This window comes from Narcine bancroftii, chromosome 6, assembly GCF_036971445.1.
Source record: "Narcine bancroftii isolate sNarBan1 chromosome 6, sNarBan1.hap1, whole genome shotgun sequence".
In the NCBI taxonomy this organism is placed as follows: Eukaryota; Metazoa; Chordata; class Chondrichthyes; order Torpediniformes; family Narcinidae; genus Narcine; species Narcine bancroftii.
In genome coordinates this window covers 66,978,725-67,006,499 of record NC_091474.1, presented here as the reverse complement: position 1 = coordinate 67,006,499, position 27,775 = coordinate 66,978,725, and the positions used below count along the sequence as shown (strand labels likewise).

Here is a 27,775-nt window from a genome sequence, read left to right as displayed (position 1 = left end):
CTGCTGTAATTGGCTGTTGCAGACTCTCCCGCTTGCTGTTGTCTAAGATCTCCCTGATAGAGAACAAGAAGTTTTGGGAGACCATTCTGTTAATAGCCTTAGTGTTGTACAGTTCATCATTAGTCTGCTGATCTGCTGAATGTTCTGTTTCAGGCCTGAGCCTTCCTTCAAGGTATAAGCAAGAAGCAGACAGACACCTGGATAAATAACTGGGGGAGAAGGGCCAGGGGAGGAGCACGGGCCAACTGACAAAAGGTGATGATTGGTCATGGATAGATGACAGGAGAGGACAGGTGAAAATTGATCAGGGGTGGAGTTGCTCTGTGAATGTAGAGCTGGGAGAAAAGAAACAGAGAGCTAGAAGGAGAAATAAGGATGGGATAAGAGAACAGGATGGGGGAAGGCTAATGGAAACTGGAGAAGTCTATGTTAATGCCAAATGGTTGGAGGGTACCCTGAAGGAATATGAGGTGTTGTTCCCCAAGTTTGCTGGTGGTGTTAGTCTGGAGTGCATGAGACCATGAACAGCCATATCTGCATGGGAATGGGGACCATAAATGGAGCACTGGATGATCCCTGTAGATTCACGTGAACTGTAGATTCACTTGGAAGGACTGTTTGGGTCCTAAATGTTGGTGAGGAAGGAGGTGTGGGTGCAAATATAAGACTTCCTCTGGTCACAGGGGTAGCTGCCAAGGGGGCAATTGGTGGAAAGGGAGGAGAGGATGTGTAAGTCATAGAAGGTGCGAGTCCTGTGCAAGGTGGAGAGGGAAAGAGGTGTAGGTGGCATAGAATATGTTGGATGTGGAGGATAGTGGGCTGTTAAGTGAGGATGGGGGAAATTCTGCCCTTGTTGCGAATAGTGGGCCAGCAAATTGAGGAACAACTTCTTGTATTTGGTCTGGGCATCCTCCAATCAGATTAACATTAACATCAACATCATATTCTCTGGTACTGCCTTTTGCCTGTTTGCCTCTCCTCCTCCCTATGCCCTTTCTTTCCTTCTCTCCATTCTTTTTATTTAAGTGCCTGTCTGCTTTTTGCTCACACCTCGAAGAGGAGCTTGGACCAGAAATGTTGGTTGTACATCCTTGTGAGATATTCTGTTAGACCTGCTGAGTTCCTCCAGCATTTGTGTTTTTAATTACAATCTATGTCTGTTGACTTTAGTGTTTCACTCCTTTTTCACCTCTGCGGGGACATATTGAACCTGAACTGCCAGTATCTCACTATATTAAAAAATTCCCACTGCCCAACTGTACACTTACAGTGCATTCCTCCAGGCTAATATTCCATCACATGCCTAATGTGCAGTGTTGATGGGATAAAAGCTTGGTGGAGTAGGGACAGTGGGGTGTTGCTCTCTCAAAATAAAAAAAATACTGTGCTAGCTGGAAATATGAAGTGAAAACAGAGAATACTGGAACCACTCTAGGTCAGGCAACATTTGTGGAAGTAGAAAGAGTTTGCATGACATTTCAGGTCTTGGATCCATTATCTGAACTGTGATGGAGGATGCTTTTAAACAAGAAAGTCTGCAGATGCTTGGATTGTGCAATATACAAATGTGTTGGAGAAACTCAGCAAGTCACGCAACAAACATTAAAAAACAAATTGAGTGGGGGAAATAAAAGGAATTTATATCTCTTATCAGGTGAAATGAGACATTAAGATCAGATGGAGGAGATGAATCAAAGAAAGTAGGTTATTGTTCTGAATCAGTTTTGCTTTATTAATGTTGTTTATAGTAGTTGCCATCCTAAAGCTAACTCGCTGGTCATATGATATAAAACTCATAATACATAAAAGTACAAGAGTAACAAGCGTTCCTTGCGCAGCAAAGATGTGTAACCAGCATATTGGGTTTGAATTTTCAGCAGGGCTCCATATCTGCTTCTAAGAAACGCTGTGTAACTTGCTGAGTTTCTCCGCTTTTGAACCGAACTACAATCAGAATCTTCAGACTTTCTTGTTTAACTTCACAAACTGTAATAAGATCATTTTCTTTTGTATCAACCATTTTAACCTTGTGAATGGAGATTTTTTTCTAATGTCATTGTACAAGACATTATTATGCATGTGTGCTTTATTTGGTAATGGCTGCCAAATGAGAAGTGTGATCCAGTGCTGATTTTTGTGACATTACTACTTAACCACAAAATGCCATGTAAATTATTGTTTGCTTGTAAACTTCAAAATGGTCTCAATATATTTGAAGCTGTTGTGCAGGAATGATGTGCAGTTTGTACCTCTCTTATGTGGCACAATTGGGTATGCGCCACTTAACGTCCGACTGCATACATGTCTGTGGTCCCACAATTATTTAGTCCACAGAAATTTTAAAAAAAAGATCGCTGGCAATAGGAAATTATATACTGTATACCCAAACTGATCCGACTGTCCTGCTCTCTCTCTCTCTCCACAGCCCTGTATCAGTGCCAACTAATCCCACTGCCTTGATCTCACACCACAGTCCCTTGTTGGTCCCCACACTGATCCCACTGCCCCTTGTCGGTCCCCACACTGATCCTGACATACAAATAAGTTTACAGGTACACTACAGTATCCCATACAGCTAAGTCTATAATATGGCATTCATACAATGTCCATATTGCATAATGCCCAATTTCACAGAATGTATTGTGAACGTTAAGTGGCACATATCTGTACAAACTCTTTACAGTCAGCGCGAGACTCGATTCCTGGTTCCGATTGTCGGCACTGTAAAGGTTGAATCTGTTACTGTTGGCACAAACTCGTTACAAACAGCACAGGACTTGAACCCCAGACTCAATTGCTGGTGCTGCAAAGGTGTTGCACTAACCCGTTAAGCTTACTGTGCCGCCCCACAGTATTGTTTCCTGTTTTAAACTTTGTTTTACCTTTGATATGTTTACAGAGAGGGTTCCCTTGAGGGTCAATTTCTGTTTTCCAGCATTTTCTGTCGTTCGACAATGGCCAGGTCACAATGTCAACAGATTAATTAAATGTAACCGGTCCTGTCTTGTTTTTAGGAATCCATATTTAACATATTTCATTGTTAATGGAAGCTGTCAGAAGTTTTGTGTATGCCATTTCGAAAAATAAGGAAACTTAATCAAATGTTTGGGTTGATATTTGATTGAATTACAAGAGCAAGTTTCTATTTGGTTAATGTTTTTGCCAAGTAATAATGTTGTTTAACTTACTTTAAAGGTGTCTGGCAATGCATGCCCATGTTGATGAATCTTTGTTTCCTGCAATAAAACCAAGTAAATGTTTACCTGAACATAAGAGGACAGTAAGTAAAAAGCATGGATTTTTTTGTTGCAAGATGCAATTCATCTGTTTGACAAAAATATGCTCAGTGTGATGTGCAGAATTTTTCTATGTGTGTGCAGCAACTTAATTAGATTCATTTTTCTTTCGAGGATGAAATAGGCAAAGCAGTGACTGAACTCCGATGTGATGGAATCCAGTTTTTTTTTGTTGCAATGGGATAAAATGACATTTGCGCAAATACATTTCATGTTTTTTTCATTGTCATTCCCTGGCAGAAGGAAGGGGTTGTTACTAAATGGCATCTGGAGGTTTGAAAGGGAACTGGAGCTCAGTTTCTTTTTCACTCAAATGAATAGTTCAACTTCAACAGTAGACAAGTTCTTAACTTTTTTTTTCGAAAATAGGACTTTATTCATGATAAAAAAAATTCAAAAAAGAAAACTGTTTAGTCTTTTCATACCCTTATTGTCATATCCATACATTTCCATCAATGTACAATCATACATACATACATTCTCTCATTACACTGTTGCCCTCACTGTGGCACCTTGTTATTACTCCCCCTATGTTTGAATAGCTTCCTCTCTGACTAAGCCCCTTACCCCATAGTGCCCTAGCATTGGCTGCACCAAGCTTCAGTGCATCTCTTAATGCCTCGAATGTGCCAGTCGATGAAGGGCTCAGGCCTTGAGCATTGGTTATATTTTTTCTTTGCTCTAGAAAGAACGTGCAAGCGACATCTGCAGATTTTCTTAACTGATATTTTTACAATGTTAACTTGATTGATATATTTTTATTTTGACTTTAGGGGTTGGAAAGTGAAATAGTAACATTAATTCATTAATAGCTTGCTATATTTTGGTGGTTGTTTTTCATCTTCCCAACTACTTCTCTACTGTGACACTGGTTTGGAAATGAATTAAAAATGGGCAAAATAAGTTAGGTGCAGAGGATGATTGGACTTGATCTCCATTTTAATATGAGACATTTATTTAGTTTGGAGATTTGTGGTGAGATTCCTTTGTCAAAATTTTAGCTTGACATGTTTATGCACACTTCCTATTGCCATCTTGATTGTGGCAATAATTACTCCGTTTTCTTCAGAAAACAACAGGAATGGCACAGAAATGAAAATTGATAATTATGATGTGGTTTTTGCCTTTTGTCATTCTCTATTTGAAAAGATCTTTTGCAAGTACAGAACTACGACAAACTATCATAGCCATCAATGAATTCAAGTTAAAATAATGTGGTTTTAATCTATGTATACAGAGCCGTTGTCATACCCACACTCCTGTTTGGCTCTGAATCATGGGTCCTTTACCGGCATCACCTACGGCTACTAGAACGCTTCCACCAGCATTGTCTCTGCTCCATCCTCAACATTCATTGGAGTGACTTCATCACCAACATCGAAGTACTCGAGATGGCAGAGGCCGACAGTATCGAATCCACACTGCTGAAGATCAAACTGCGCTGGGTAGGTCACGTCTCCAGAAGGGAGGACCATCGCCTTCCCAAGATCGTGTTATATGGCGAGCTCTCCACTGGCCACCGAGACAGAGGTGCACCAAAGAAGAGGTACAAGGACTGCCTAAAGAAATCTCTTGGTGCCTGCCACATTGACCACCGCCAGTGGGCTGATACCGCCTCAAACCGTGCATCTTGGCGCCTCACAGTTCGGCGGGCAGCAACCTCCTTTGAAGAAGACCACAGAGCCCACCTCACTGTCAAAAGACAAAGGAGGAAAAACCCAACATCCAACCCCAACCAACCAATTTTCCCTTGCAACTGCTGCAACCGTGTCTGCCTGTCCCGCATCGGACTTGTCAGCCACAAACGAGCTTGCAGCTGACGTGGACTTTACTCCTCCATAAATCTTCATCCGCGAAGCCAAGCCAAAGAAAGAAAGAGATATTGGGGTCAATTACCTGAAGGATTATCATTAAAAAATTTCTGCTTTGGCTGAACTCTTTTGGTCTGGCTTGTTTGTGATACAGATGCCCATCAAAGCCGGAGTGAATGAACAATGAATATTTGCAATCTAATTCTCAAATGCCAGAAAAAAAAACAGCCGGCAAAAGTACTATTGTGTTGTTTTGATTTTTTTTTCAAACTTTATAGCTGGATTCAGCTATTGTTTTGGCTATTCTGACAATGCTTAATCTGGGTGGGTCACGTCTTCAGAATGGAGGACCATCGCCTTCCCAAGATCGTGTTATATGGCGAGCTCTCCACTGGCCACCGTAACAGAGGTGCACCAAAGAATCGGTACATGGACTGCCTAAAGAAATCTCTTGGTGCCTGCCACATTGACCACCGCCAGTGGGCTGATATCGCCTCAAACCGTGCATCTTGGCGCCTCACAGTTTGGCGGGCAGCAACCTCCTTTGAAGAAGACCGCAGAGCCCACCTCACTGACAAAAGGCAAAGGAGGAAAAACCCAACACCCAACCCCAACCAACCATTTTTCCCCTGCAGCCGCTGCAACCGTGTCTGCCTGTCCCGCATCGGACTTGTCAGCCACAAACGAGCCTGCAGCCGACGTGGACTTTTACCCCCTCCATAAATCTTCGTTCGCGAAGCCAAGCCAAAGAATCAATGTTTTCCAAATTTCACATCAGCCTGGTAAATATCAAATTGTAGTTGTCCCTTGCCACCCCACTCCCAAGTTTTTACTTTGGTCATTCTCTAAATTTATCCGGCAATTGAATATTGCTTCCAAGCCCATGTGTTTAACATTTTTGAGATTTACCCCATGTATATACTGAGTTGGTTCCATTTATGAATTCATGGATCAATCATTCATTCCCACAGTTTCACCACCTTGCAAACCATCCATTTTTAATTTTTTTTTCATGTCAAGACCTCTGAGTTGTCACAAGTATTTAAATCAATATAAATTTAGACATACAACATGATAACAGGCCGTTTCTACCCACAAGTCCGTGTCACCTAATTACACCCAATTGGCCTACACCCAACAAACAACAAACGATAGGAGGAAATCGGAGTCCCTGGAGAAAACCCAGACACAGGGAGAACATACAAACTCCTTACAGAAAGCATGGGATTTGAATCCCAGTTCCAATCGCTGGTGTTGCGCTAACCACTACCCCAACCGTGTTTAGTCAACTACCATTTGTTAGTAGCCTACTTGCCCTTTTCCTGTCTTTCTCCATTGTGATTTATTTGAAAAATAGTCTCTAATTTTGGAATATTTTAAAAGATCATAAGCAGCTTTTTAAACAGGTTTATATGTTGCATTTGTAATGTAGTGAAATAGCAAAATTGTTGCATAATCTAAACTTTTCAGCACCGATGTATGAAACCCAAGGACTTCATCCCAAAGACACCAGAAAACGACAAGAGGCTGCAGAAAAAGTTGGATCAAATGATTCAGGAACTAGATTTGAAAAGAACCACTGGTGAGTTTTAAGTAAAACAGAATTGAACTGTTTTGTCGTCAATGCTGTTTTGTTGCCTCTATAAATAAATCAGGCAAATTTTCTGGGTGAGGTCAGCGGATAGAGGCTAAATAGTTTTTGGGTTAAACTGAGTAAGGTAGAGGGAAAACCTCATGGTGAAAAGGTAAAAGTGGTGGTGCATAATAGTGAGAAGGAAGAAGTTCCATGTACAATAAAGAATGAAAATGAGTGCAAGGAAGAGATGTTGGGAAGTATTGTCTAATCTGAAACATTGTGAAGAAAGCCTTGAGTATTTGCACCAGATAAGTGTGACAAGGGAGAAATGTTGCTGAGTACAGTGGAGGAAGAATTAAACTCTCGTCTTGGCTTGGGTGGAAGTAATTCCTCAGGCAGAAAAAGCTGGTCAATGTGGAACATGCTTGAAATTTTGTTTTGTAGGATCGTGATTTAATAGTAACGAAGGATGCCAGATACCAAAAGGTTGATGGCATGCTGTTGAAGCTTGGGGTAGTAGTTTTGTAATTGAGCAGGAACTTGCAGGTGAATATAAAGATTGGACTGTTTAGAGATCAAGTTTGCGTGTAAATTTCCAGTAAGTTGTTGCATAGACTGGTATTATTTGCTCAATAGTGTCCCAGCAGCAAGAACTTTCATTTAATATAAATGATTGACAGCAAATTCGGTACAAGAAATCACAACAGTTCTCTGATTTAATGAGCAGATGATCAAATAAGGATTATGGGATGGTTAGAACATGCTCAGGTTGGGGGTTCTGTCAGTCAATATTGTTTTAATGAAGAGTAGACTGAGAAAAACTAGAAGAAAATCACTGAAAGAGTATTTGGATGTCAATGCCAAGGATGATTTTTAAGAAAAGCTTCAGCATTGTTCTGCTCTCATTGGGTTTTGGAGTAGGGGGGAGTTAGATTTGAAGTAGAAAATGGTTTGGTCTCGGCTGGAACAAATTAGAGAACAAGGTTTTGATGAATAATTTAAGACCCACTGGGCACAGTAAGGAGGGAGAACAGGCAAATGGTGGACATGTGGATTTTAGGAACAGCCAGTATTAGCAAATGATGCATCTTGCAGTTGTAGAAGAGGTATCTGTGGCAGATGTGTGGAGTGTTGATAGTCCTGTGAGTAGTGGTCATCATTTAAGGAATGAAGCGTATATATAGCATGGGGAGAAAAGTGTGAGATCGAAGGAAGTTAAAATCTGTCACCCATAGAGATTCTTAAGTTGGTCGCAATTTGACAGTAGAATTTGCGCCAACATGCTGAACCAGTGTGATGCTGACTGGCTGAGGTCTGCAAAAGCAGGGAGACAAATCAGTTCAGTTGTTTTATTTTCTTCACTTCTGTGGCAACTCAATGACGTATGGTACAAAGCCACCATATCAGCACAATATAAGTTGTCTATTTAAATTTTGACCAGCCTTTTGATGCATTTTTACCATGACAAGAAGGATAAAAAATTTTACGCCGCAATATCAAGCGAATTCAAAATGAAAGTGAAAAATTCAAAACCAGTCTTTTTTTAAAAGTTAAAACCAATTCTCTAACCTTGTTAATCGATCAGTAGTTGAAGATGCCTTATTTTGAAGGTCACTTTCATTTGAGTGCTCAATAATGCAAAGCCAAATTTGAAAAGAGATTTGATAGCATCTTGATGGTAACTCGGACAGCTTTTCAACCAGGTGTATGGGACACTATTAGGGAGTCAGTACTGAGTCATCGATGAGCAAGAGTGGAAAAGTGAGATCTTTGCTTTACAGGATATTGACAACATTGGAAATTTAATCACAGGGAATGATCAATTTTACTAATTTGAATCCTTGATGGGAAATTGAATTAATATTTGCAGCAGGTGATGATGTAGGGCTGGAAGAGAATGTAGAGCTTGTCATTTAATTTGTATTTTTTCCTCCAAAGAATCTGAATCAGATTAGTTATCTTAATGCACACTCATTGTGCTGTATAGAATTATTTATTGGTGTACCGCATGAAACAAAATGTGTCAACTCTTGAATCATTGTACATCACTTAAGATTTCAGCAAGAAAAAAAGACTACCTTTCATTCAGTGCAAAAATTTCATCTATTATTTTTTCTGTCCCAATTTAAATTTCATTTTTATTTTCAAAGGAGCTGATCTACCTTTACTTTCATCTGAAGGGGAAGCTATAGATCATGGTGCTAACGTTAAATCTGTTCCCTTCAATCGTTTCTGTGGAATGGAAGAAAGATTGAAGAAAATGAAAGAGAAAAGAGAAAACCTTTCATTGACAGGTGAATTTGTTTTGCATACAATTTCAGACTTGGTTTGTTTTATCTTAATTGAATATAGATTTAACTTGTACTCTTTCTGATTAACGTGGTCATTGGCCCTGAAGAGCATGAAACTGTTTTACATGGAATTGTCTAAAAAGAGATGTAATTTTTCCTGAAACTATGAATCTAAACTTGAAGCTAAAGTAACATTAGTTAGGGTCTTAATCTGATTTCGAGATTGAACTTACTGACCTGAATCCAGAATGGCGAGGCTATGTGTGGTGGCAGGACCTTGTTAAAAAATAATAGCTGGCATATCGATTAGAAGAGCTCACATTTATAAGATGTCAGTGCACTTGATAAATGCCTGCTCAGTGACTCCATCCACTTAAGTCGGAGCAATAAAGCAAACATTAGTTGCATGTTTTAATATCAACAATTGTTCCTTGCTCTCTGCCCATCACTTGAATGAGCTTGTGGACTGTGTGCAAGGATAACTTGATGCAGGATTCAAACTTGATGGGAGTCCTAAATTGGTGGCACTTGTGAGGATAAAAACCTTCAGACTCACACATCTGCTGTCATAACCCATCCAGTCAGTGGATAGAACATTTAATGATCTAATCCTCAGTCGATTGTGACTGAAATAATTTTTTTTCCTGTTTTTAGTTCTGTCCAGTATATGTTTAATTGAGAAAGTGGAGTCGATTAACAAATATGATGCATGTTGCCTATGTTTTTATGCAAGGAACTTCTGAAGCAGTCTAAAAGATGGGCACAATTCAAATGACATAACAATCACAAATGTATATGCCAACTGTGGAATTACAGCATTCTGGGTTCATGTTTCTTGAGTGGGATATTGCAATTGGTTTCTAAATAATATAAAGAGTAGTTTGGGTAAAATCAGTTTAGATTTGCATTTAGGTGCCAAATGAAAAGGGCTTACCATAGAATCACAGAACACTATAACACAAAACCAGGCCTTTGGGCCTATCTCGTTTGTTCCAAATTATTCTGCCTCATCCCAATGACCTACAGTTGGACCATAGCCTGACGCATCTTTATACTATCCAAATTTCTCAACTTCAAACTTGAACTCGCATTTAGCTGGCAGCTCATTCATCACTCTCTGGGTTAAGAAATTTCCCTGAATGTTTCCCCTAAACATCTCACTTTTCACTTCTCTTAGTCCATGTCCTCTACATCTTGACTCATGAACCTCAGTGGAAAAAACCTGTTTGCTTTTATCCTCTCATTACCCCTCATAATTATGTATACCTCTATCAAATTACCGCTTATTCTCCAGCACCACAGGGAATAAAGTCCTAACCTATTTAACCTTTCCCTGTAACTTAGTTCTTCAAGTCTTGTTGATTTTTTTGTACCTTGATGACCATACAATACTTCATATTTGGCCTCACCAATGCAAATTTGCTGTAACACCCCAATTCCTGTACTCAGTACTTTGATATATGACAGTCAACTTGCCATATGTTCTCTTTACGAACCTAACTACTTGTGATTCCATGTGGAATTATGCATCTGAGTTCCCAGATCCCTCTGTTCCACTGCACCCAGGGCGCTACTATTTATTGTGACAGAGTATTTAGAGATGGCTTGGGAGGAATTGTTCAAGCAGGTTGCACAGAAACATTTTAAAACACAATATTTGCAGAGCTTTTTGCAAAAAGAGCAACAAAGTATCAACATACAGCTTGCCTGGGAGAGCATGTGATTTTTGCAGGCAGAAACAGAACAGTTTTGTTCTCAGAAAGGGAGGGTGTGAAACTGAGAGAAAGGAGACAGAAATCAGTTGTAGAAGGACAAAGCTGGAAAACTTTTGGAAGACTGCCTGGTCAAAGGAGAAGACTAACTGCCTGAGAGGTGACCTGAAAGAAGGAGGATCATCTGGAGAACCCTGAAGGGGACAAGTTTCGTCAGCAAGACTAATTGATAAGGAATCATTGCGGATGTCCTAGAAAAGGGGTCTCTGTGAAAACCAGCAAGAACCCCCCAGAGTGGTAACCATTTGCCTGTTAAGCACCAAAGACTGGTGAACTTTGTTAATGCTAACACAGTACAAGAATTGCCTGCAACCAGTGAGATTGAACTGTGATCCAAAGAACTTATCTCAGCTTATATACACATTAAACACACCTGCGCTTCATATGGTTGGGGGTGGGGTGGTGGGGTGGTTAAGTGCGTTGATATTAATAAGTTAAAGTCTAATTCTGTTTTCTTGTTCAATTATAATTAAAAACTACTTTTGTTTAAGTAACCCCATGTTATGGTGCATATCTATTGCTGCTGGTTTTTGGAGTCCTCTGGACTCCATTACATTATGATGTATGCCCTACCTTGGCTAGTCCTCCCAAAGTGCAGCACCTTGCACTTGTCGACATTAAATTCACACTTTTCCAGCTAGTCAAGATTCCTCTGTAAACTTTGGAAACCTTGTCCAAATCACCCCCAATTTTTACGTCATCTGCAAACCTGCTGATCCAATTTACCGCATTATCATCCAGATCGTTGATACAGATGACGAGCATCAATGGACTCAGCAATGATATCTGAGGCATACAACTAATTATAGGCCTCCAGTTAGAGACGAAAACACCCACTTCTACTCTCTGACTTATGAAAATGTTTACCTGAAACTGATGTTTACCAAATACACTAGTGTTATAGTCGCAATTTTGGACTATTTTTGGGGGTCAAATTTGGGGGGGGGGGGGGGGTCGACTTTCACACAGGTCATACTTTTGACCATGGTATGTACCTCCATTGTCTGCGTATTGGGCTCAGAAGAGAATCTATGGCCAGTCACCGTGAGTTCGGATGGGCCAGCAGCTGGCTGGGCTTCAGAGAGAGTCTGTAACCAGGGCATTGGGAGTCCTTGTGGGTGGGTGGCTGAGGCGAGGGTCTGAGGTCAGGGTGTCGAAAGCTCCTGCTGACAGCTTGGGTGAGGATCTGTGGCCGGTGTCTCAGCTTGGATGGGCGGGCGTCAGGGCCAAAAATAAGGGGTCAACTTTTACACAGATTATACTGAAAAACCGTGATTTTTTTGGCCAAAAAGGGGAGTGGGGTTGATTATTATGCGGGATTGGCTATTACACAAGTATATACGGTAATCCAATTTTCTACTTCTTCCTGAATACCAAGTGACTAAATCTTTCTGATCAACCTCCCTTGTGGGACCTTGTCAAAGGCTTACTTCCATGGCCTTTCCTCCCATCAACTTTCCTGGTAACCTCTTCAACAAAACTCTTAAGATTTGTTAAACATGACTGACCACACAAAGCCTTGTGGACAATCCTAAATTAGTCCCGTATATCCAAATACTTGTATATCAGATTTCTTCGAATACTTTCCAATACCTTACTTACTACTGATGTTAGGCTCACTGACCTATTATAAAAAAAGGAGCTTTTATTTTTAAACAAGCAAGCGCAGCTATAAAGATACACGTACGACAAGTTGGTATAAAATGAATGTTCAACTATGATGCTGCTACAAAATACCGAATTTCATGACTTCCTCATGAGAATAAGTTCTGATTCTGATGTGCTGCATTGACAATGTAGATGGGATGTGGATCGCTGTTTCTACAGCTGCTGTTTGGTTTCCTGAATTATTAAAATGGAGAAACGTACATTGCATAGCTCATGATCCCTTTCTCATTTGGGTAACTTTATACTTTCATTGAAATTCCTGTGTTCATTATTTCATCTCGTGATCATATGTCTACTCCATTGTGTGCATTTTTATAAAAGTTGCTTGCTAATTCATTTCTAATCACAGATAATCTTTGTGTGCTCAGGTTTGAGTGAAAATGATAATATCACTCAACCCAGGTGATCTGAATTAATTGTAGGAATTTGCAAAAGCCCTCTTGGTCCTTTTAGTTACCAATGATAGATGGGGAAAGAAATGATGTAAAAAATACTGTTTAACATTGGGGTAAAAATACAGGGAGCACATTATCATTAAAACACCTCCAAATGAATTAGCTGGATGCTTGCAATGACAAAAGAATATTGAACTTGCTGTGTGGTATGCTCCATCTAGAGGGCAGCATTGATTTTGTTGACTGAATCATAATGTTATATTCTCTCTCACGTCAATGACTTTGGTGAAGAATAACAGTTTTGTGCCCTGGAGGATCTCGCCCTTTGACTTCAAAGATGTGGTTGTTGTGCAGTGTTTCTTTGCTCCCTGGTTACTGAATTTGCTGTCTTAGTACAATGTACAGATGCACCAATTTTTTTTCTTGCTGGAGCCATGTAGGTACATGAGATACACAAATTACTATAGTACAAATTATTGCGATAGAAAAAGAGATAAACTTCTATTTACAGTAAGGTAACAAAAAACATAACCTTTCCATTGTGCAGGCAGATCTATTTGAGGCTTTGCAACAGTGTATAGTTCGGGTGGTATGGGAGGTGCAAGAGCCTAATAGCTGGTGGGGAAAATGTTCTTGAACCTCAAACTGCTGGATTTCAGGCTTCTATATTTTCTGCGTGAAGGAAGCAGTGAGAAGAGATTGTGGCCAGGGTGATGGGGATTCTTTGTTGGCTGCTTCCTGCGTGACACATGTATTCAATGGGTGGGAGATCAGTGCCCATGGTAGACTGGGCAAGGTTTGCCACTTTCTGTAGCCTTCTGCATTCCTGGGCATTTGAGCTTCCAAACCAGGCTGTGATACAATCAGTCCACCTGTTGAAATTTGATAGAGTTTTCAGTTACATGCCTTGGGCTTTGACCTGGTCAGATGGTGATGGTCGTGTGGCTGAGTTGATGGAGGTCGTAACAGACATCTACAACATCTCACTATGGCAGTCCACTGTTCCTGTAGTTTTCAAGATAGCTACCAACATCCCAGTGCCCAAGAAAGCAGCAGTAAACCAGATGAAATGCCCAGTGACCCTGGCATCTGTTGTGTTGAGATTCATTTGGGGTTTGGAAGGAAATGAGTCCAGACAGGGATAACAAAAGGATTTATTAACACAGAAACAAACAGGCTGGCTTGCCCAACAACACAGTAGCAGATTAGGAGCAATTAACAGCACAAAGCAAAATGATTAGCAATTTACAAGCAGTTGGAAGCTACACCCAATCAGAAGCAGCTCCAGGAAAGAAGAGGGGGGAACAGAACCTGCTTCTGACCCCAGAATATGCCTGTCGGGAATGTGGGATTCTGACAATGCAGGGTACCCTACACATGGGCTACCTACAGGGATATACACAGTTCCATACCCCTGATCATTGGGAGTGCAGCAACAATGTCAGTATTGGCTGTGTCTACTGTGATACATACCCTGGTTAGTTTAAGGGGTTGCTAGTCCCTTACCTGCAAACACATGGCAAATGGGAAGTGAAATTGAGGTGCTGCAGTTTTATAACTTGCCTTACTCAGCAGGGGCTGTGAGGTAGTGGACTGGCCAATGTGAGGGAGTGCTCTGGCTGGTGGGCTGGGTGGTGCTTCGATGTTGATGGACAGCTGGATGTGGCTTTAGACATAATAGGAGATGATTACTGTGTACGTAACACTCCACTTCCTTGGAAGTTGCATTAAAATTGGATGTGCATGCTGAGAGTAGTAGTGGTCTATGGCAATGCCCCCTAAGTTTCCCCTCGACCAAAAGCGGTTGCTGGGTCCTGATGGACTGGGGTGCTGTGGGAGCTGCTCCCTACTATCAGAGGGGAGATGAAAAGAAAGGAATTTGCCTGGTTGCCAAACCACGTGCCTACACATGGGCTAGCTACAGGGATATACACACTCCCATACCCCTGATCATTGGGAGTGTGGCAACAATGCCAGTATTGGCTGTGTCTAAGGTGATACCCTGGTTAGCTTAAGGGATTGCCGGTATTGGCTGTGTCTAAGGTGATACCCTTGGTTAGCTTAAGGGGTTGCAAACTCATGCCAAAGAGGAAGTGAAATTGAGGTGCTGGAATTTTATAACTTGCCCTGCTCAGCAGGGGCTGTGAGGTAGTGGACTGGCCAATGGGAGGGCGTGCTCTGGCTGGTGGCTAACACCTGATTTGCAGGCTGGAGAGGCTGGGTGGTGCCTCGATGTTGATGGACACCTGGATGTGGCTTTGGACATAACAGGAAATGGTTACTGTCTATGTAACAATGTCTATGGTCATAAAGTGCTTTGAGCGGCTTGTGATGGAATGCATCAAAGTGCATCTTCCAGTTATGTTGGATCTGTTCCAATTTGATTGCCTTCCAAACTGGTCCATAGATATGATGCAAAATCACGACCCTCCATCCTGACCCACCAAGAAACTGATGCCTCAGATGCCAGGCTGTTGTTCATTGATTTCAACTTTGTGTTTAATATGATCATACTTCAGAGGCTGGTGGACAAACTGGGACTTAACACCCTTCTCTGCAACTGGATTCTGTACTTCTTGACGGAAAGACCTCAGTCTATCCTGATTGGCACTCAGAGCTGTGTTTTCAGCCCATTATTGTTCATGCTGCTGATTCATGACTACACTGCCAGATTCATTTCAAACAATCATCAAGTTTGTGAATGATTCAAGAGTAGTTGGCCTCATCAGCAGAAGTTATGATTCAGGTTACAAAGAGGTGATTGAAATGCTTGTAAAATGGTGTGAGAACAGCAACTTGAGTCTCAATATGGACAAGACAATGGAGATGATTGTGGACTTCAGAAGGACAAAGGTTGACCACTCCACATCAACGGTTCTGTCGTGGAGAGATTGGAAAGCATAAAGTTCCTTGGCATGCATACAAGGGATGACTATTCTGGACTTGAATCACCTCATTAGTCAGTAAGGCACAACAGCACCTACACTTCCTAAGGAGGCTGAGGAGAGCAAGACTACTGGCCCCCATCTTGATAACCTTTTGCAGGAACACAAATGAGAGTGTCCTTTCTGGCGTTATCATTGTGTGGTGTGGAAGCTGCAAAGTATCAGACCAGGCCTATATGGAGGATTGGCAGATAGGATCATTGGAGCCTCCCTTTCCTCCATAGATGGCATTTATTGTGAGCGCTCTCTAAATAGGTCTCAAAGAATTCCAGAAGATGTTTTCCATCCAGTGTACAGTATCTTCAACCCACTCCCTTCAAGAAACCACAGGAGCATCAAAATCAGGGTCATCAGGTTGGGGAATAGCTTCTTCCCACAGTCTGGGAGACTGTATTGTGTTTTTGTGTGTGCACAATGGTCTAGACGTTCTCTGTTTCTTCCATTGTATATGTACGATCAGTTGATAATAAAATCGAATTATGGTTGCCTCGATGTGCTGACACCAGGAGAGATCCTTGTATATGAAGTCCAGGGAACTTAGAGGTACAGTACTAACCACCCTTAAAAAGGGCGCAAGGTGTAGGCCAAGCAACTATTGGCCAGTAAGTTTGACATCGATGGTGGGGAAATTAATGGAAGGAATTCTTAGCAATAATATGTATAAGTATCTGGATTGGCAGGGATTGATTAAGGACACCAAACATGAGTTTGTGAAGGGAAAATCGTGCTTGACAAATCTTGTTGAATTTTTTGAAGATGTGACCAGAAAGGTTGATGAAGGTAGTGCAATTGATGTGTTCTTTTTGGATTTTAGTAAGGCTTTTGATAAGGTTCCGGATGGAAGGTTAGTGAAAAAGGTTCAATCTCTTGGGATTAATATAGAGATAGTCAGATGGGTTCAGTGGTGGTTGGAGGATAGGCACCAGAGAGTCGTGGTGGACAACTGTCTGTCAGGATGGAGGCCGGTGACAAGCAGTGTGCCTCAGGATTGGTGTTGGGTCCTTTGTTGTTCGTCATTTATATTAATGATTTAGATGACAGGATGGTAAATTGGGTGAGTAAATATGCGGACGATTCAAAAATAGGGGGAGTTGTGGATAGTGAAGAGAGTTTTCATGGACTACAGAAGAATTTGGACTATTTGGAAAAGTGGGTTGAAAGGTGGCAGATGGAATTTTAATGTCAATAAGTGTGAGGTGCTTAATTTTGGGAAGAATAACCAAAATAGGACATATGCAGTGAAGGGGAGGGCATTGAGGAATGCAGAGGAACAGAGGGATCTTGGAATAATGGTTCAGTGTTCCTTGAAAGTAGATTCCCATGTAGATGGGGTGGTGAAGAAAGCTTTTGGTATGCTGGCTGTGAAGTGATGTTGAGACTGTTTAAGGCTTTAGTGAGGCCAAGTTTGGAGTATTGGGTGCAGTTCTGGTCTCCAAATTATAGGAAGGATATAAATAAGGTAGAGAGGGTGCAAAGAAGGTTTACAAAAATGTTGTCTGGATTGCAGCATCTTGAATAGAGAGAAAGATTAAGTAGACTGGGAGTTCATTCGTTGGAGCATAGAAGGTTGAGAGGGGATTTGATAGAGGTATTTAAAATTATGAAAGGAATATGTGATTAGGCTCTTTCTCCTGAGGGTAAGGGAGATTGGTACAAGGGGTCATAAGTTAAGGGTTAGGGGGCAAAACTTTAGGAGTAATATAAGAGGATGCTTCTTCACTGAGTGGAATGATCTACCGGAAGAAGTAGTTGCGGCAGGGTCAATTCTGTAATTTAAGAGGAGGCTAGATGAGTATGTGGATGTGAGGAGGTTGGAGGGTTATGGGCATAGGAGTGGGTAAATGGAACTAGTGAACTTTCACTTAAATTGGTGCAGACGAGAAGGGCCGATATGGCCTGTTTCTGTACTGTAAGTTGCTATACGATTATCTCTTCTGCCATCCTGTCATTGAAACTGGTGTTTACTTCAATTGAATTTCATTTTTCTGAGTATTTTCATATCAATGACAATAAAGTTTTGGTAAAATTATTGGTCAATTTGCTGTTGAATGTTGGTTCACCATGTGGAATATTAGTACTTCAGAGGAGCTTGCTTCTTAATGTGTCTATAAAGTTTATAATCTAACAATTTGGAAGACTTGTGGGCTCAATTATCTTGATCTTTTTTAATTATTCTTTTATTCTGAATGGCCATTTTTATGGGTCTCGTTCTGTACATCCCTTGTAATGGATTATAAGTATTTGGGATTTTGGTAAGATTAGTGGGTTACATACATACACACATTTTAAAATAGATCTTATTTGAAAGACTGAAGAATTCGTATTCGATAACATTGCAGGATATCTGGAGAATGTGATGTGCATTTCACAAGTAGGTGCTAATTGAACTGACGTCATAAAATTAAAGACCATTGTTTTGAAGGAGACAAACTGGCTACAAGTACTTTTCTGCAAAGTGCTGACAGAAAGGTCACTCCTGGGTTTTGTTTATCTAAGACAACATCTTGATTAAGGAGGAGAACTCCTGTTTGCTGAAGAAGGGTGTGGGTTTTGCAAATGAGAGAGTCACATGGACTTTCTGGCAGTGGCAATTGCGGTGGGGGGGTGGGGGGGAGAGAGAGAGAGAAGAGAAGGCCTCTCAGCTAATGTGTGTGATACTGAAAAGAGACTGAACAGTCACGGCTAAAACAAGCCAGGAAGAGCTGGTTGGAAACAGAAAGTTCCAGAGCGGTGGATGGCTGGAAGTGCTATCTGTCTGATGTTTCTCATGGAATAAGAGGAATGGAACTCTGTGGTAGCTTGAAGAAAGAAGTTACCATCTGGAAAACCCTGATGGGGCAAGTTTCATCAGCGAGACATTGAGGTGACTTATGGTGGTACCTCACTTATGGAAATCCTGGAACAACAAACCACTCTTTGCAAACCCTACAAGAACCTTCCTGAGTGGTAAACATTTACCTTTCAAGCACCAAAGCCTGGTGAACTTGATACATGTTAAATTCTGTGCACAGTTTAAGAATTGCCTGCATCCAGAGAAGTTGGAAGAAGGAGAAATGAGATTGAACTGTGAACCAAAGAACTTTTATTAAATTTACACACACATTACATATGTTAAGTTAAAGTTTGTTTCTTTTTTCATGTTTAAAGTTGATTAAAAATAACAAACCACTTGTCTTGGTGAATGTCTATTGCAGCTGGGTTTTGGGGTCCTTTGGGCTCGTAACACCCTAAAAAAAGTGCCAATCATATGATTTCCTACCAAACAGGCAGAATTTTTGTTGAGCAAGGTATTGAGGGTAGTTTATTCAAAAAAATTGTAAGAGTTTATGATAAACATCAGCTTTTACAGCAAGCTATGCTTTAGAAGCCCAATAGCATAAAAGTATTTCTATATTCAATTCATCAATCCTTAAATCAATATATCGGTAATGTGAAATGCCCTAGCTTTCTTTGTTGCCTGTGAGTTACTTTTAACTGAATTGGTTATGTTTCTGCTATATGCATCTATTGGTGTGTTGGTTTTGCATAAACTGAGATGGCTTTGACTGTTCTAAATTGCCATGACTAATGTAAATATTTCTAATCTTCCCTCAGCTTCTCAGTTGACAATGGAAGCTTCTGTCATCTCTCCTTGCCATCCAACTCTTGGGGATTCTCCATCATCAGTATTGTTTGGAGGCAAGTGGAATAAAAGATAAGACTTGAACTTCTTGAATTTTATTGATCTTGAATTAATCTTGTGTGCCTGTGATGGGAAATGTTTTTTTGAGTCGTACTGTTGTTATAAAAGTTTGACCTTATGAGACAAGATTTTGTAGCAATTTGAATTCTTGCATGGCCGGAGACCATTTCATCCTCCTATGCCTTTTGCTGGTTCTTTAGATAAGCTCCACTCTTCTTTCTCTGCACAAGCCTCATTCTGTGCTTTTTATATTCCTCAGTTTTTTTTCTTCAAATACTGTACATGTCAGTATAAAAAGATGGTATTTGAATCTTCCAAAATGTCACCCCAAAAGCAAGGGTCATCTTGTAAGCCTGGTATAAAATTCGAACCTTGACTGCAAAGTCTTGGGGCTCCCCCGTGGGGTCCATCCACCCAGTCTGACTGCTGTTGGCTCTGTGCAGGCTTCAAATGACCTGTTAAAGGAGCCAATGCTGTTGTATTTTAAAATATGCGAGTATAATTTAAGCCTTTACTGGGTAATTTGCTTTTAAAATATTGTGACAGCATCACTCCATTGCCAGGCTTGGGATAGTCTTATCCAGTGAGTAGAGCTCAAAACCAACATTTTAAATGGAAATTCTAGAGGTTCTCTTGTATGCTGACATATGTAAATGTAAACCTGGGAATTATAGGCCCGTGAGTCTGACGTCTGTGGTGGGCAAGTTGATGGAAAGTGTTCTGAGGGATGGTATTTACAAATATTTGGAGGTACAGGGATTGATAGGGAGTAATCAGCATGGTTTTGTCAGGAGTAGATCATGCTTGACAGACCTTATAGAGTTTTTTGAGGGGGTTACGAATAAGATTGATGAAGGGAAAGCTGTGGATGTTGTCTATTTAGACTTCAGTAAAGCTTTTGACAAAGTTCCCCACAGGAGGTTAGGAAAAAAGGTAGAGGAATTAGGTATAAATAAGGAGGTAGTGAAATGGATTCAGCAATGGTTGGATGGGAGGTGTCAGAGAGTAGTGGTAGAAAATTGTTTGTCCAATTGGAGGCCGGTGACTAGTGGAGTTCCGCAGGGATCGGTCCTGGGTCCACTATTGTTTGTTATATATATATTAACGATCTGGAGAATTGGATAAGCAAGTTTGCGGATGATACAAAAATTGGTGGTGTTGTGGACAGTGAGGAAGATTACTGTAGATTAAAAGGTGATTTAGGAAGGCTGGAGGTGTGGGCTGAGAAATGGCTGATGGAATTTAATACAGATAAGTGTGAGGTGTTACATTTTGGAAAGGCACATCTAAATAGGTCATATGCATTAAATGGTAGGCTATTGAGATGTGCAGAGCAACAAAAGGATTTAGGAGTTATGGTAAATAGTACCCTCAAGCCTTTGGAAGACTACACAAAAGAGTCTGGAAAAACAACCACCTGAAGAAACACACAAAGATCAGCATGTATAGAGCCATTGTCATACCCACGCTCCTGTTCGGCTCCAAATCATGGGTCCTCTACCGGCATCACCTACAGCTCCTAGAACGCTTCCATCAGTGCTGTCTCCGCTCCATCCTCAACATTCATTGGAATGACCTCATCACCAACATCGAAGTACTCGAGCTGGCAGAGTCCGCAGGCATCGAATCCACGCTGCTGAAGACCCAACTGCGCTGGGTGGGTCACGTCTCCAGAATGGAGAACCATCGCCTTCCCAAGATCGTGTTCTATGGTGACCTCTCCACTGGCCACCGAGACAGAGGTGCACCAAAGAAGAGGTACAAGGACTGCTTAAAGAAATCTCTTGGTGCCTGCCACATTGACCACCGCCAGTGGGCTGATATCACCTCCAACTGTGCATCTTGGTGCCTCATAGTTCGGTGGGCAGCAACCTCCTTTGAAGAAGACCGCAGAGCCCACCTCACTGACAAAAGACAAAGGAGGAAAAACCCAACACCCAACCCCAACCAACCAGTTTTCCCTTGCAACCGCTGCAACCGTGTCTGCCTGTCCCGCATCGGACTTGTCAGTCACCAACAAGCCTGCTCCTCAAGCTAGAGGTAGATGGTGTGGTGAAGAAGGCATTTGGAATGTTGGCCTTCATAAATCGGAGTATTGAATTCAAGAGTAGGGAGGTTATGATGAAATTGTACAAGGCATTGGTGAGGCCAAATTTGGAGTACTGTGTACAGTTTTGGTCACCAAATTATAGGAAAGATATAAACAAAATAGAGAGAGTGCAGAGAAGTTTCACAAGAATGTTGACAGGATTTCAAGGTTTGAGAAACAGGAAAAGGTTGAACAGACTAGGGCTTTTTTCTCTGGAGCGTAGAAGATTGAGGGGGGACTTGATAGAGGTGTTTAAGATTTTAAAAGGGATAGACAGAGTAAATGTGGATAGGCTTTTTCAATTAAGAGTGGGGGAGATTCAAACTAGAGGGCATGGTTTAAGATTGAAGGGGGAAAATTATAAGGGGAACATGAGGGGAAATTTCTTTACGCAAAGTGTGGCAGGGATGTGGAATGAGCTTCTGGCAGATGTGGTTGAGGTGGGATCATTGGAATAGGAAAGACTGGATAGTTGTTACATGGAGAGGAGAGGACTGGAGGGGTATGGACTGGGTGCTGGTCAGAGGGACTAGGAGGAGGGAATTTGTTACGGCATGGACTAGTAGGGCCGAACTGGCCTGATCTGTGCTGTAAGTGGTTATATGGTTATATACGGTAATTTACTTGTTGCCTTTTAACTATTATTTATTGGTTCATAATTTATTGTGCCAATTAACTATTTTTGAATTGCCTCTAATATTCAATTTGATGTTCACTGAGCTGCAAGTATAGGGTTTAAATAGATGTTATAGTTATTTTTGTCATGTTCTCAGACTCATTGAGGTAGGAAGACGGTGGTTAGGGTATCCATCCTTTCCACCTGTCTCCTTCAGGGAAGTATCTTGTATGTCACTAACTATGCTTTTCCCTATCACAGCTAACTCTCCCCTAACTGACACAGGCAGCGTTCTTTTTTCTCGTAAAGGCAATGTCGGTAGTAATTTGTGCTTTTTAATTTTCTTTTCCACTCCTGCTTTGATCTCCCACACTGCCACAATGATGCATAGTATCAAGGAATAGAGCTTTATCTTCCGTGTTCTAATTTACAATTCATGCTATTCCATCTCCAATAACAACATCTTGATTTTGGTTCTATCTTTCCTTTGGATTACATCTTGTTTTTTTGTTTGTAGTGATGTTGGCAATGAATCTAGTCACTTTGCCCCTCCTTTCTATTTTTTTTCCATGCCTTCTATACCTTATCAACTTTACCATTGAACCAAGCCTTCTCTCTCATTTTCTCTTTCACTCCTGTCATCTGCTGCAGCTTTGGATGCCCTTGTTCTCCCCATTATGAGAATGTCCAGTTGAAAAAAAAACTTTTTTGTTACCTCTGCTAATGTTGATTTGTCTTCAACACTTTTTGAACATGTTGGTTCATTTTTTTTATACTATTGCATATCACTTCCCCCATTAGGATCACAGCAGAAATGTTCATTTTTTAAAAAAAGATGCAGCTCTTCCCTTCTTGTTGGGTTCAAAATGCTTTGTTAAAGTTCTCATAAATTACTTAATGAACTCCTCTTCTTTTTCCTTTGCCACTGTTGTTCATTTCAAATTATACAAGAATATAAATGCCATTTCCCATTAACACAAGCTTTTGCTTCTAAATGAATTGTTGCTGCCATCTCCCAACAACTCTCCCTCTTTTGGGCATTCTCTATCTCAACCACAAGAAATACAACACGTGCTCTTCCCTTCTATCAAATGGTCCTTCCTAGTGAAGCAGCAATTCAACAGCCAACCAACTGAATATTGCATTCAATGCTCACTGGTGTTGGTCTCCTCTATTTTGGAGGAACTAAACAGTTGACTTGCTTTTGTTGAGGCTGCCAGGTTGACTTTGAGTTTGCAGTTATCTGTCATTTAAATTTTACATAAAATATGCTACAGTACAGGAAGAGACCTTTCAGCCTTTGTCCATGCTGACCTTAATGTCAATTTAAAGGTAAAGGTTCCATTATTATGTAATACTACATTTAGAATGTAACATGCATGGATTTCTTTAACTTTGTCAACAGTAAGGAAGACCAAGTTGCCACTTTGTCCAGCACCCCTCAAAGAAATTGCCCGTCAAAAATAGTTCAATTTATTCATTTATTTATTTTCATTTAAAAAAAAGTTTTGCCCATGGCTTTAGGTTGCCTATTGCTTGAATTCCAGATAACAGGGGTTTTACTGTATTTGTGGCCCTCAGCCTCCAATGCAGAGAAAACAATTTAAGTTTGTCCAGCCTTTAATTTTCTCTGAAATGCTGGAAGAACTTGGCTGGTCTTTTCAGCGTTCATAGGAGACAATGATACATCTTCGTCTGCTATGGATGCTGAAAAGACCAGCTGAGTTCCTCCAGTATTTTGTTTTTATTATAATCACAGTATCTGCAGACTTCGGTGTTTCACTTGAATTTTCTCACCCACTCCTACTCTGACTTCTGCCTCTTTCCATCCACCTCTCTTCACAGTGGATATATTCCTTCTCTACTCTTTCCCTTCAGGTTCAAGATGTAGGTTCTTGGCTCAAAATGTTGACAAATTCCTTTCCCTTCACCTGTTGAGTTCTTGTTTTCTATTCTCAGTTCCACCATTTGCCATCTCTTTTGTTGGTGTTAGTTTGGTAGAACCTCAGATGTTATTCTGTTCCTACCATTAAAGTGGACAACTTTTTTTGCATTTGACTGCAGTATTTGTCCCGATAATGGACCACTATTTGCGCAGATAGACACGAAGCCAGTATAAGGAGGTTAGTCGAATGAAATGCGTAGTCACCAGCTGGATGATGGTTTAAGTTCAGATAAACTTGCGTTCTGCGAGAGACGGTACAGCAAATTAACAGAACATAGAGATGAAGAATGTGGGTAAACTCTTCACAAGGGTGGTTTACTGGAAAAGGGGCTAGTTTTTTAACATGTTTTACACCAGTTCTGTTTTGCTGCCTTGCCACTATTTAGTCGTACAATTGCTACTTTTTATAATCTGTTTGCTTTTTCATGGCTCTGGTGCATCCAAAATAAAGTTTATTTTGTTTTGTTGCAGAAGAGAATGAAATAGATTCAGGATGTGCATCAATTAATTCTACTTCTGGAGATAATCATGAAGGACAGATAGATCAACATTCCAGGACAGACCCTGTTACACAAGGAATCCATTCAATAAAATCATCACAGGATACAAAGATCAAAAGTTCACTGCAAAGAAGAAAGAAAGCTATTTCTGAAATGAAATTACAATTTCTGAGGAGGAAAAGTGTCCCGTCTTCACTCAGTCAATGTAAAACATCAGTCAGCTCATGCAGTGGGAAAGTGAACAAAAATTATTGTGCAGAAAGTGAGGAAGCTTTGAACAATGCAGCATCAGACCCAAAACTCAATAATGCACAAAGCAACAAAAATGAACAGTCTTCTCCTCCAGTTGAGTCTATGGGTGTAAAAAATTGTTATTCAAAATCAGAAGCTGATTTTGTATCTCATGAACATTCTAAAAGTTATGCATCTCCTCTGAAGGCGAATGTTTCCACGATAACCAGACAAGATCAATTGAACTCAAAGAAAAAAGCGAAGTTATGTAAGGACCAATTTAATTGTTTAACATCAACTAGAAATGATCTATCGGAAGCAAATAAATTCCATAATACAAGGCAAGTTTCCCCTATTGAAGAGGACAGATTGGTGTTTGAGGACTTCTTTTTTTCCGTTGATCTGAATCGTCAAAAGAATCCAAAATCTTCCTTGGGTGTACTTCCACCCAAATCACCAAGTCCGCCTTCCATTATTTTTGAAAGTGTTAAACAAAAGAGAAAATGGCAAGAAATTGATCCACAAAACTCTGCAGATAGAAACAAAAGGGCAAGAAGCACTGAAACTTGTAATAATGAAGCTGCGAATGGCAAAAAACCAGATGCTGCTGATGCTCGGAAGAGAAGGAAATCTCACGTGAAGGAATTTAAAGATTTTCTTGGTAAATTGGAATTTGGAACTGGTGTGATTGAGAGAAAAGAGTTGCACCAGAGTCATGAAGGGAAAAGACTGGACTTTCTTTCAACTGACTCTGCCTTAACTTGTCTTTCTCAATCCGATAATGACACAAAAATATCTTCCCAGTTTTGCTTTGAAACACAAACTTCCTCTGATCAAATGAATCAGAAAGAAATTGAGGAAGAAACAGTTAAGTGCCATGAAGATGACAAATTGCCCAAGAACCTTTTAAAATTGCCAAGTGATGATAGTGAATTGGATGGCAACCATCAGAGTGGACGCAGACAAAGTATGTGACAAGTTTGGTTCTACTTTTCTCAAAACAATAAAGATGATTCCTTATCTCATTCAAAAGATGTTAACCAAACTGAACTCCATCAGTGTGATCACAATAATGGTTTAAAGTTATTGTGATTAAAATTAAAAAATCTCTTCATCCAACCTTTTAAAATTCCAGGATCTCAATCAAAGGAGTTCCTAGTCAACATTTTAAGTGTTTATTTTAAATTTAGAATTTTAGTACTCAGCATGTGAGGTATTTTATGACCTCGATTTGAAAGGACATTTCAGAGAACTGCGCAGAATCCAAAACTGAAAGTTTCCATTAACTGAAGGAAAAAAATTGAAAATTGGATTACAAGGTTTTAACAGAGGAATTCAGGAAACCTGAGCAACAAAACAAACTGAATACTTAATTTAGTTGACACTATTGTAGTTTGCTATTTTACTTCAACTGTAGCGAAGTATTCTATACTGAGCTACTATTGACATAGGTGTACGCATTGTGAAATCGCTGTACATGTTGTTGAGTTGATGTATACATTGGTAAGTTGATGTCCAGACGTGCAAGTGTGAGGTGGTCAATTGCAAAAGCTTCCTCTCCGATGTCCAAAATGTATGTCGAACTATTGCGTCTTTGTCCCTCAAAGGGTCCCTCATACGGATGCTGGAATGGTGCTCGGTGTGCTCCTTTCTGTATGAAAACGTACTTGCAATCCTGCCTGACCGTGTTGCAATGGCAGTGTGGGCGCTAAAGAACTGAGCTTCTCATGGAGCTTGCTTTGGACCTCTGCGGGCGTCTCCTCCCGTCTTCGTGAGTCTGATACAAATTCTTCTGGAACCATCAAGGGTGTGCCGTAGCCCAGCTCTGACGACGAGACACCTATATCGTCCTTGGGTGCTGTTCGTATGCCCAAGAGTACCCTCGGCAATTCATCAATCCAGTTAGGTCCCTGCAGACGCGCCATAAGGGCCAATTTCAAATGCCCATGGAATTTGGATTGTGGGTGGTACACGGTTACGTGGTGTAACTTGGTCCCAAGTAGGGTGGCCATTGCGGACCACAGGCTTGATGTGAATTGAGCACCCCTGTTAGATCTAATGTGTGCTGGCAGACCAAAATGTGGAAATGAGCGCCCCTGTTAGATCTAATGTGTGCTGGCAGACCAAAATGTGGAAATGAGGGCCCTAGCGCAGGTGTCGGAAGTCATGCCTGCCAGTGGAACCGTCTCTGGCCACCTTGTGGCCTGATCCTCTATAGTGAGAAGAAAACGGGAACCTCGTGACACTGGCAGGTGGCCGACATTGTCCACGTGTTTGTGGTCAAACTTCCGATATGTTGGCTCAAAAAATTGTGGGGCTTTCGTGTGTTGCTGGACTTTGGACGACTGGCAACGAATGCATGTTTTCACCCAATTGCTGACCTGTTTTCGAAGGCCATGCCACACAAATCTGTTGGCAACCATCCGGACAGTCATTCTGATCGATGGATATGCCAACTCGTGTACTGCGTAAAATACCTGCTGCCTCCGGAACAATTGGGCAAGGATGACATGTATATATGTCATACAGGAGTTTGAGCACCCCTGGGTCGACCAGAATTTCTTCCACCTGCAGGTTTGAGTCTGCTGTTCTGTAATGTGGAATTTCTTTGTTTGCCTGTTGTGCTTTCACAAACGCAACATAGCCCACCCCTTGGGCTAAGGTCTGCATGGATTGTATGGCTAGGCGAGACCGTGCATCTACCACTACGTTGGCCTTTCCTGAAATGTGTTCGATGGCCATCGTGAACTCAGAAATGTATGATAAATGTCTCTGTTGATGATCCGACCATGGATCTGATACCTTAGTGAAGGCAAATGTAAGCAGCTTGTGTCTGCTAGCTAGGTACATTGCCAACAATTCTTGATCAAAAGCACTGTACTTGAATTCTGGTGGTCTTAGGTGCTTGCTAAAGAAAGCCAATGGTTTCCAATACCCACAGATGTACTGTTCAAACAC

General features: G+C 40.9%; 1 protein-coding gene across 14 annotated transcripts in view; it reads left to right on the top strand.

Moving 5' to 3' along the window:
- The window catches only part of mcph1 (microcephalin 1), a 334,689-nt gene that overhangs the window by 44,941 nt on the left and 261,973 nt on the right, over window positions 1–27,775 (top strand). For 12 of the 14 annotated variants that reach the window (XM_069885232.1, XM_069885228.1, XM_069885226.1 and 9 more), the window contains exons 5-9: window positions 3,196–3,280; window positions 6,578–6,689; window positions 8,834–8,977; window positions 19,349–19,432; window positions 24,558–25,784. In XM_069885232.1, coding sequence (XP_069741333.1) covers window positions 3,196–3,280; window positions 6,578–6,689; window positions 8,834–8,977; window positions 19,349–19,432; window positions 24,558–25,784 — 1,652 coding nt within the window. Of the gene's footprint in view, window positions 1–3,195; window positions 3,281–5,687; window positions 5,890–6,577; window positions 6,690–8,833; window positions 8,978–19,348; window positions 19,433–24,557; window positions 25,785–27,775 lie in introns of those variants that run through there. The other 2 variants (XM_069885238.1, XM_069885239.1) reach the window with 2 other exon arrangements.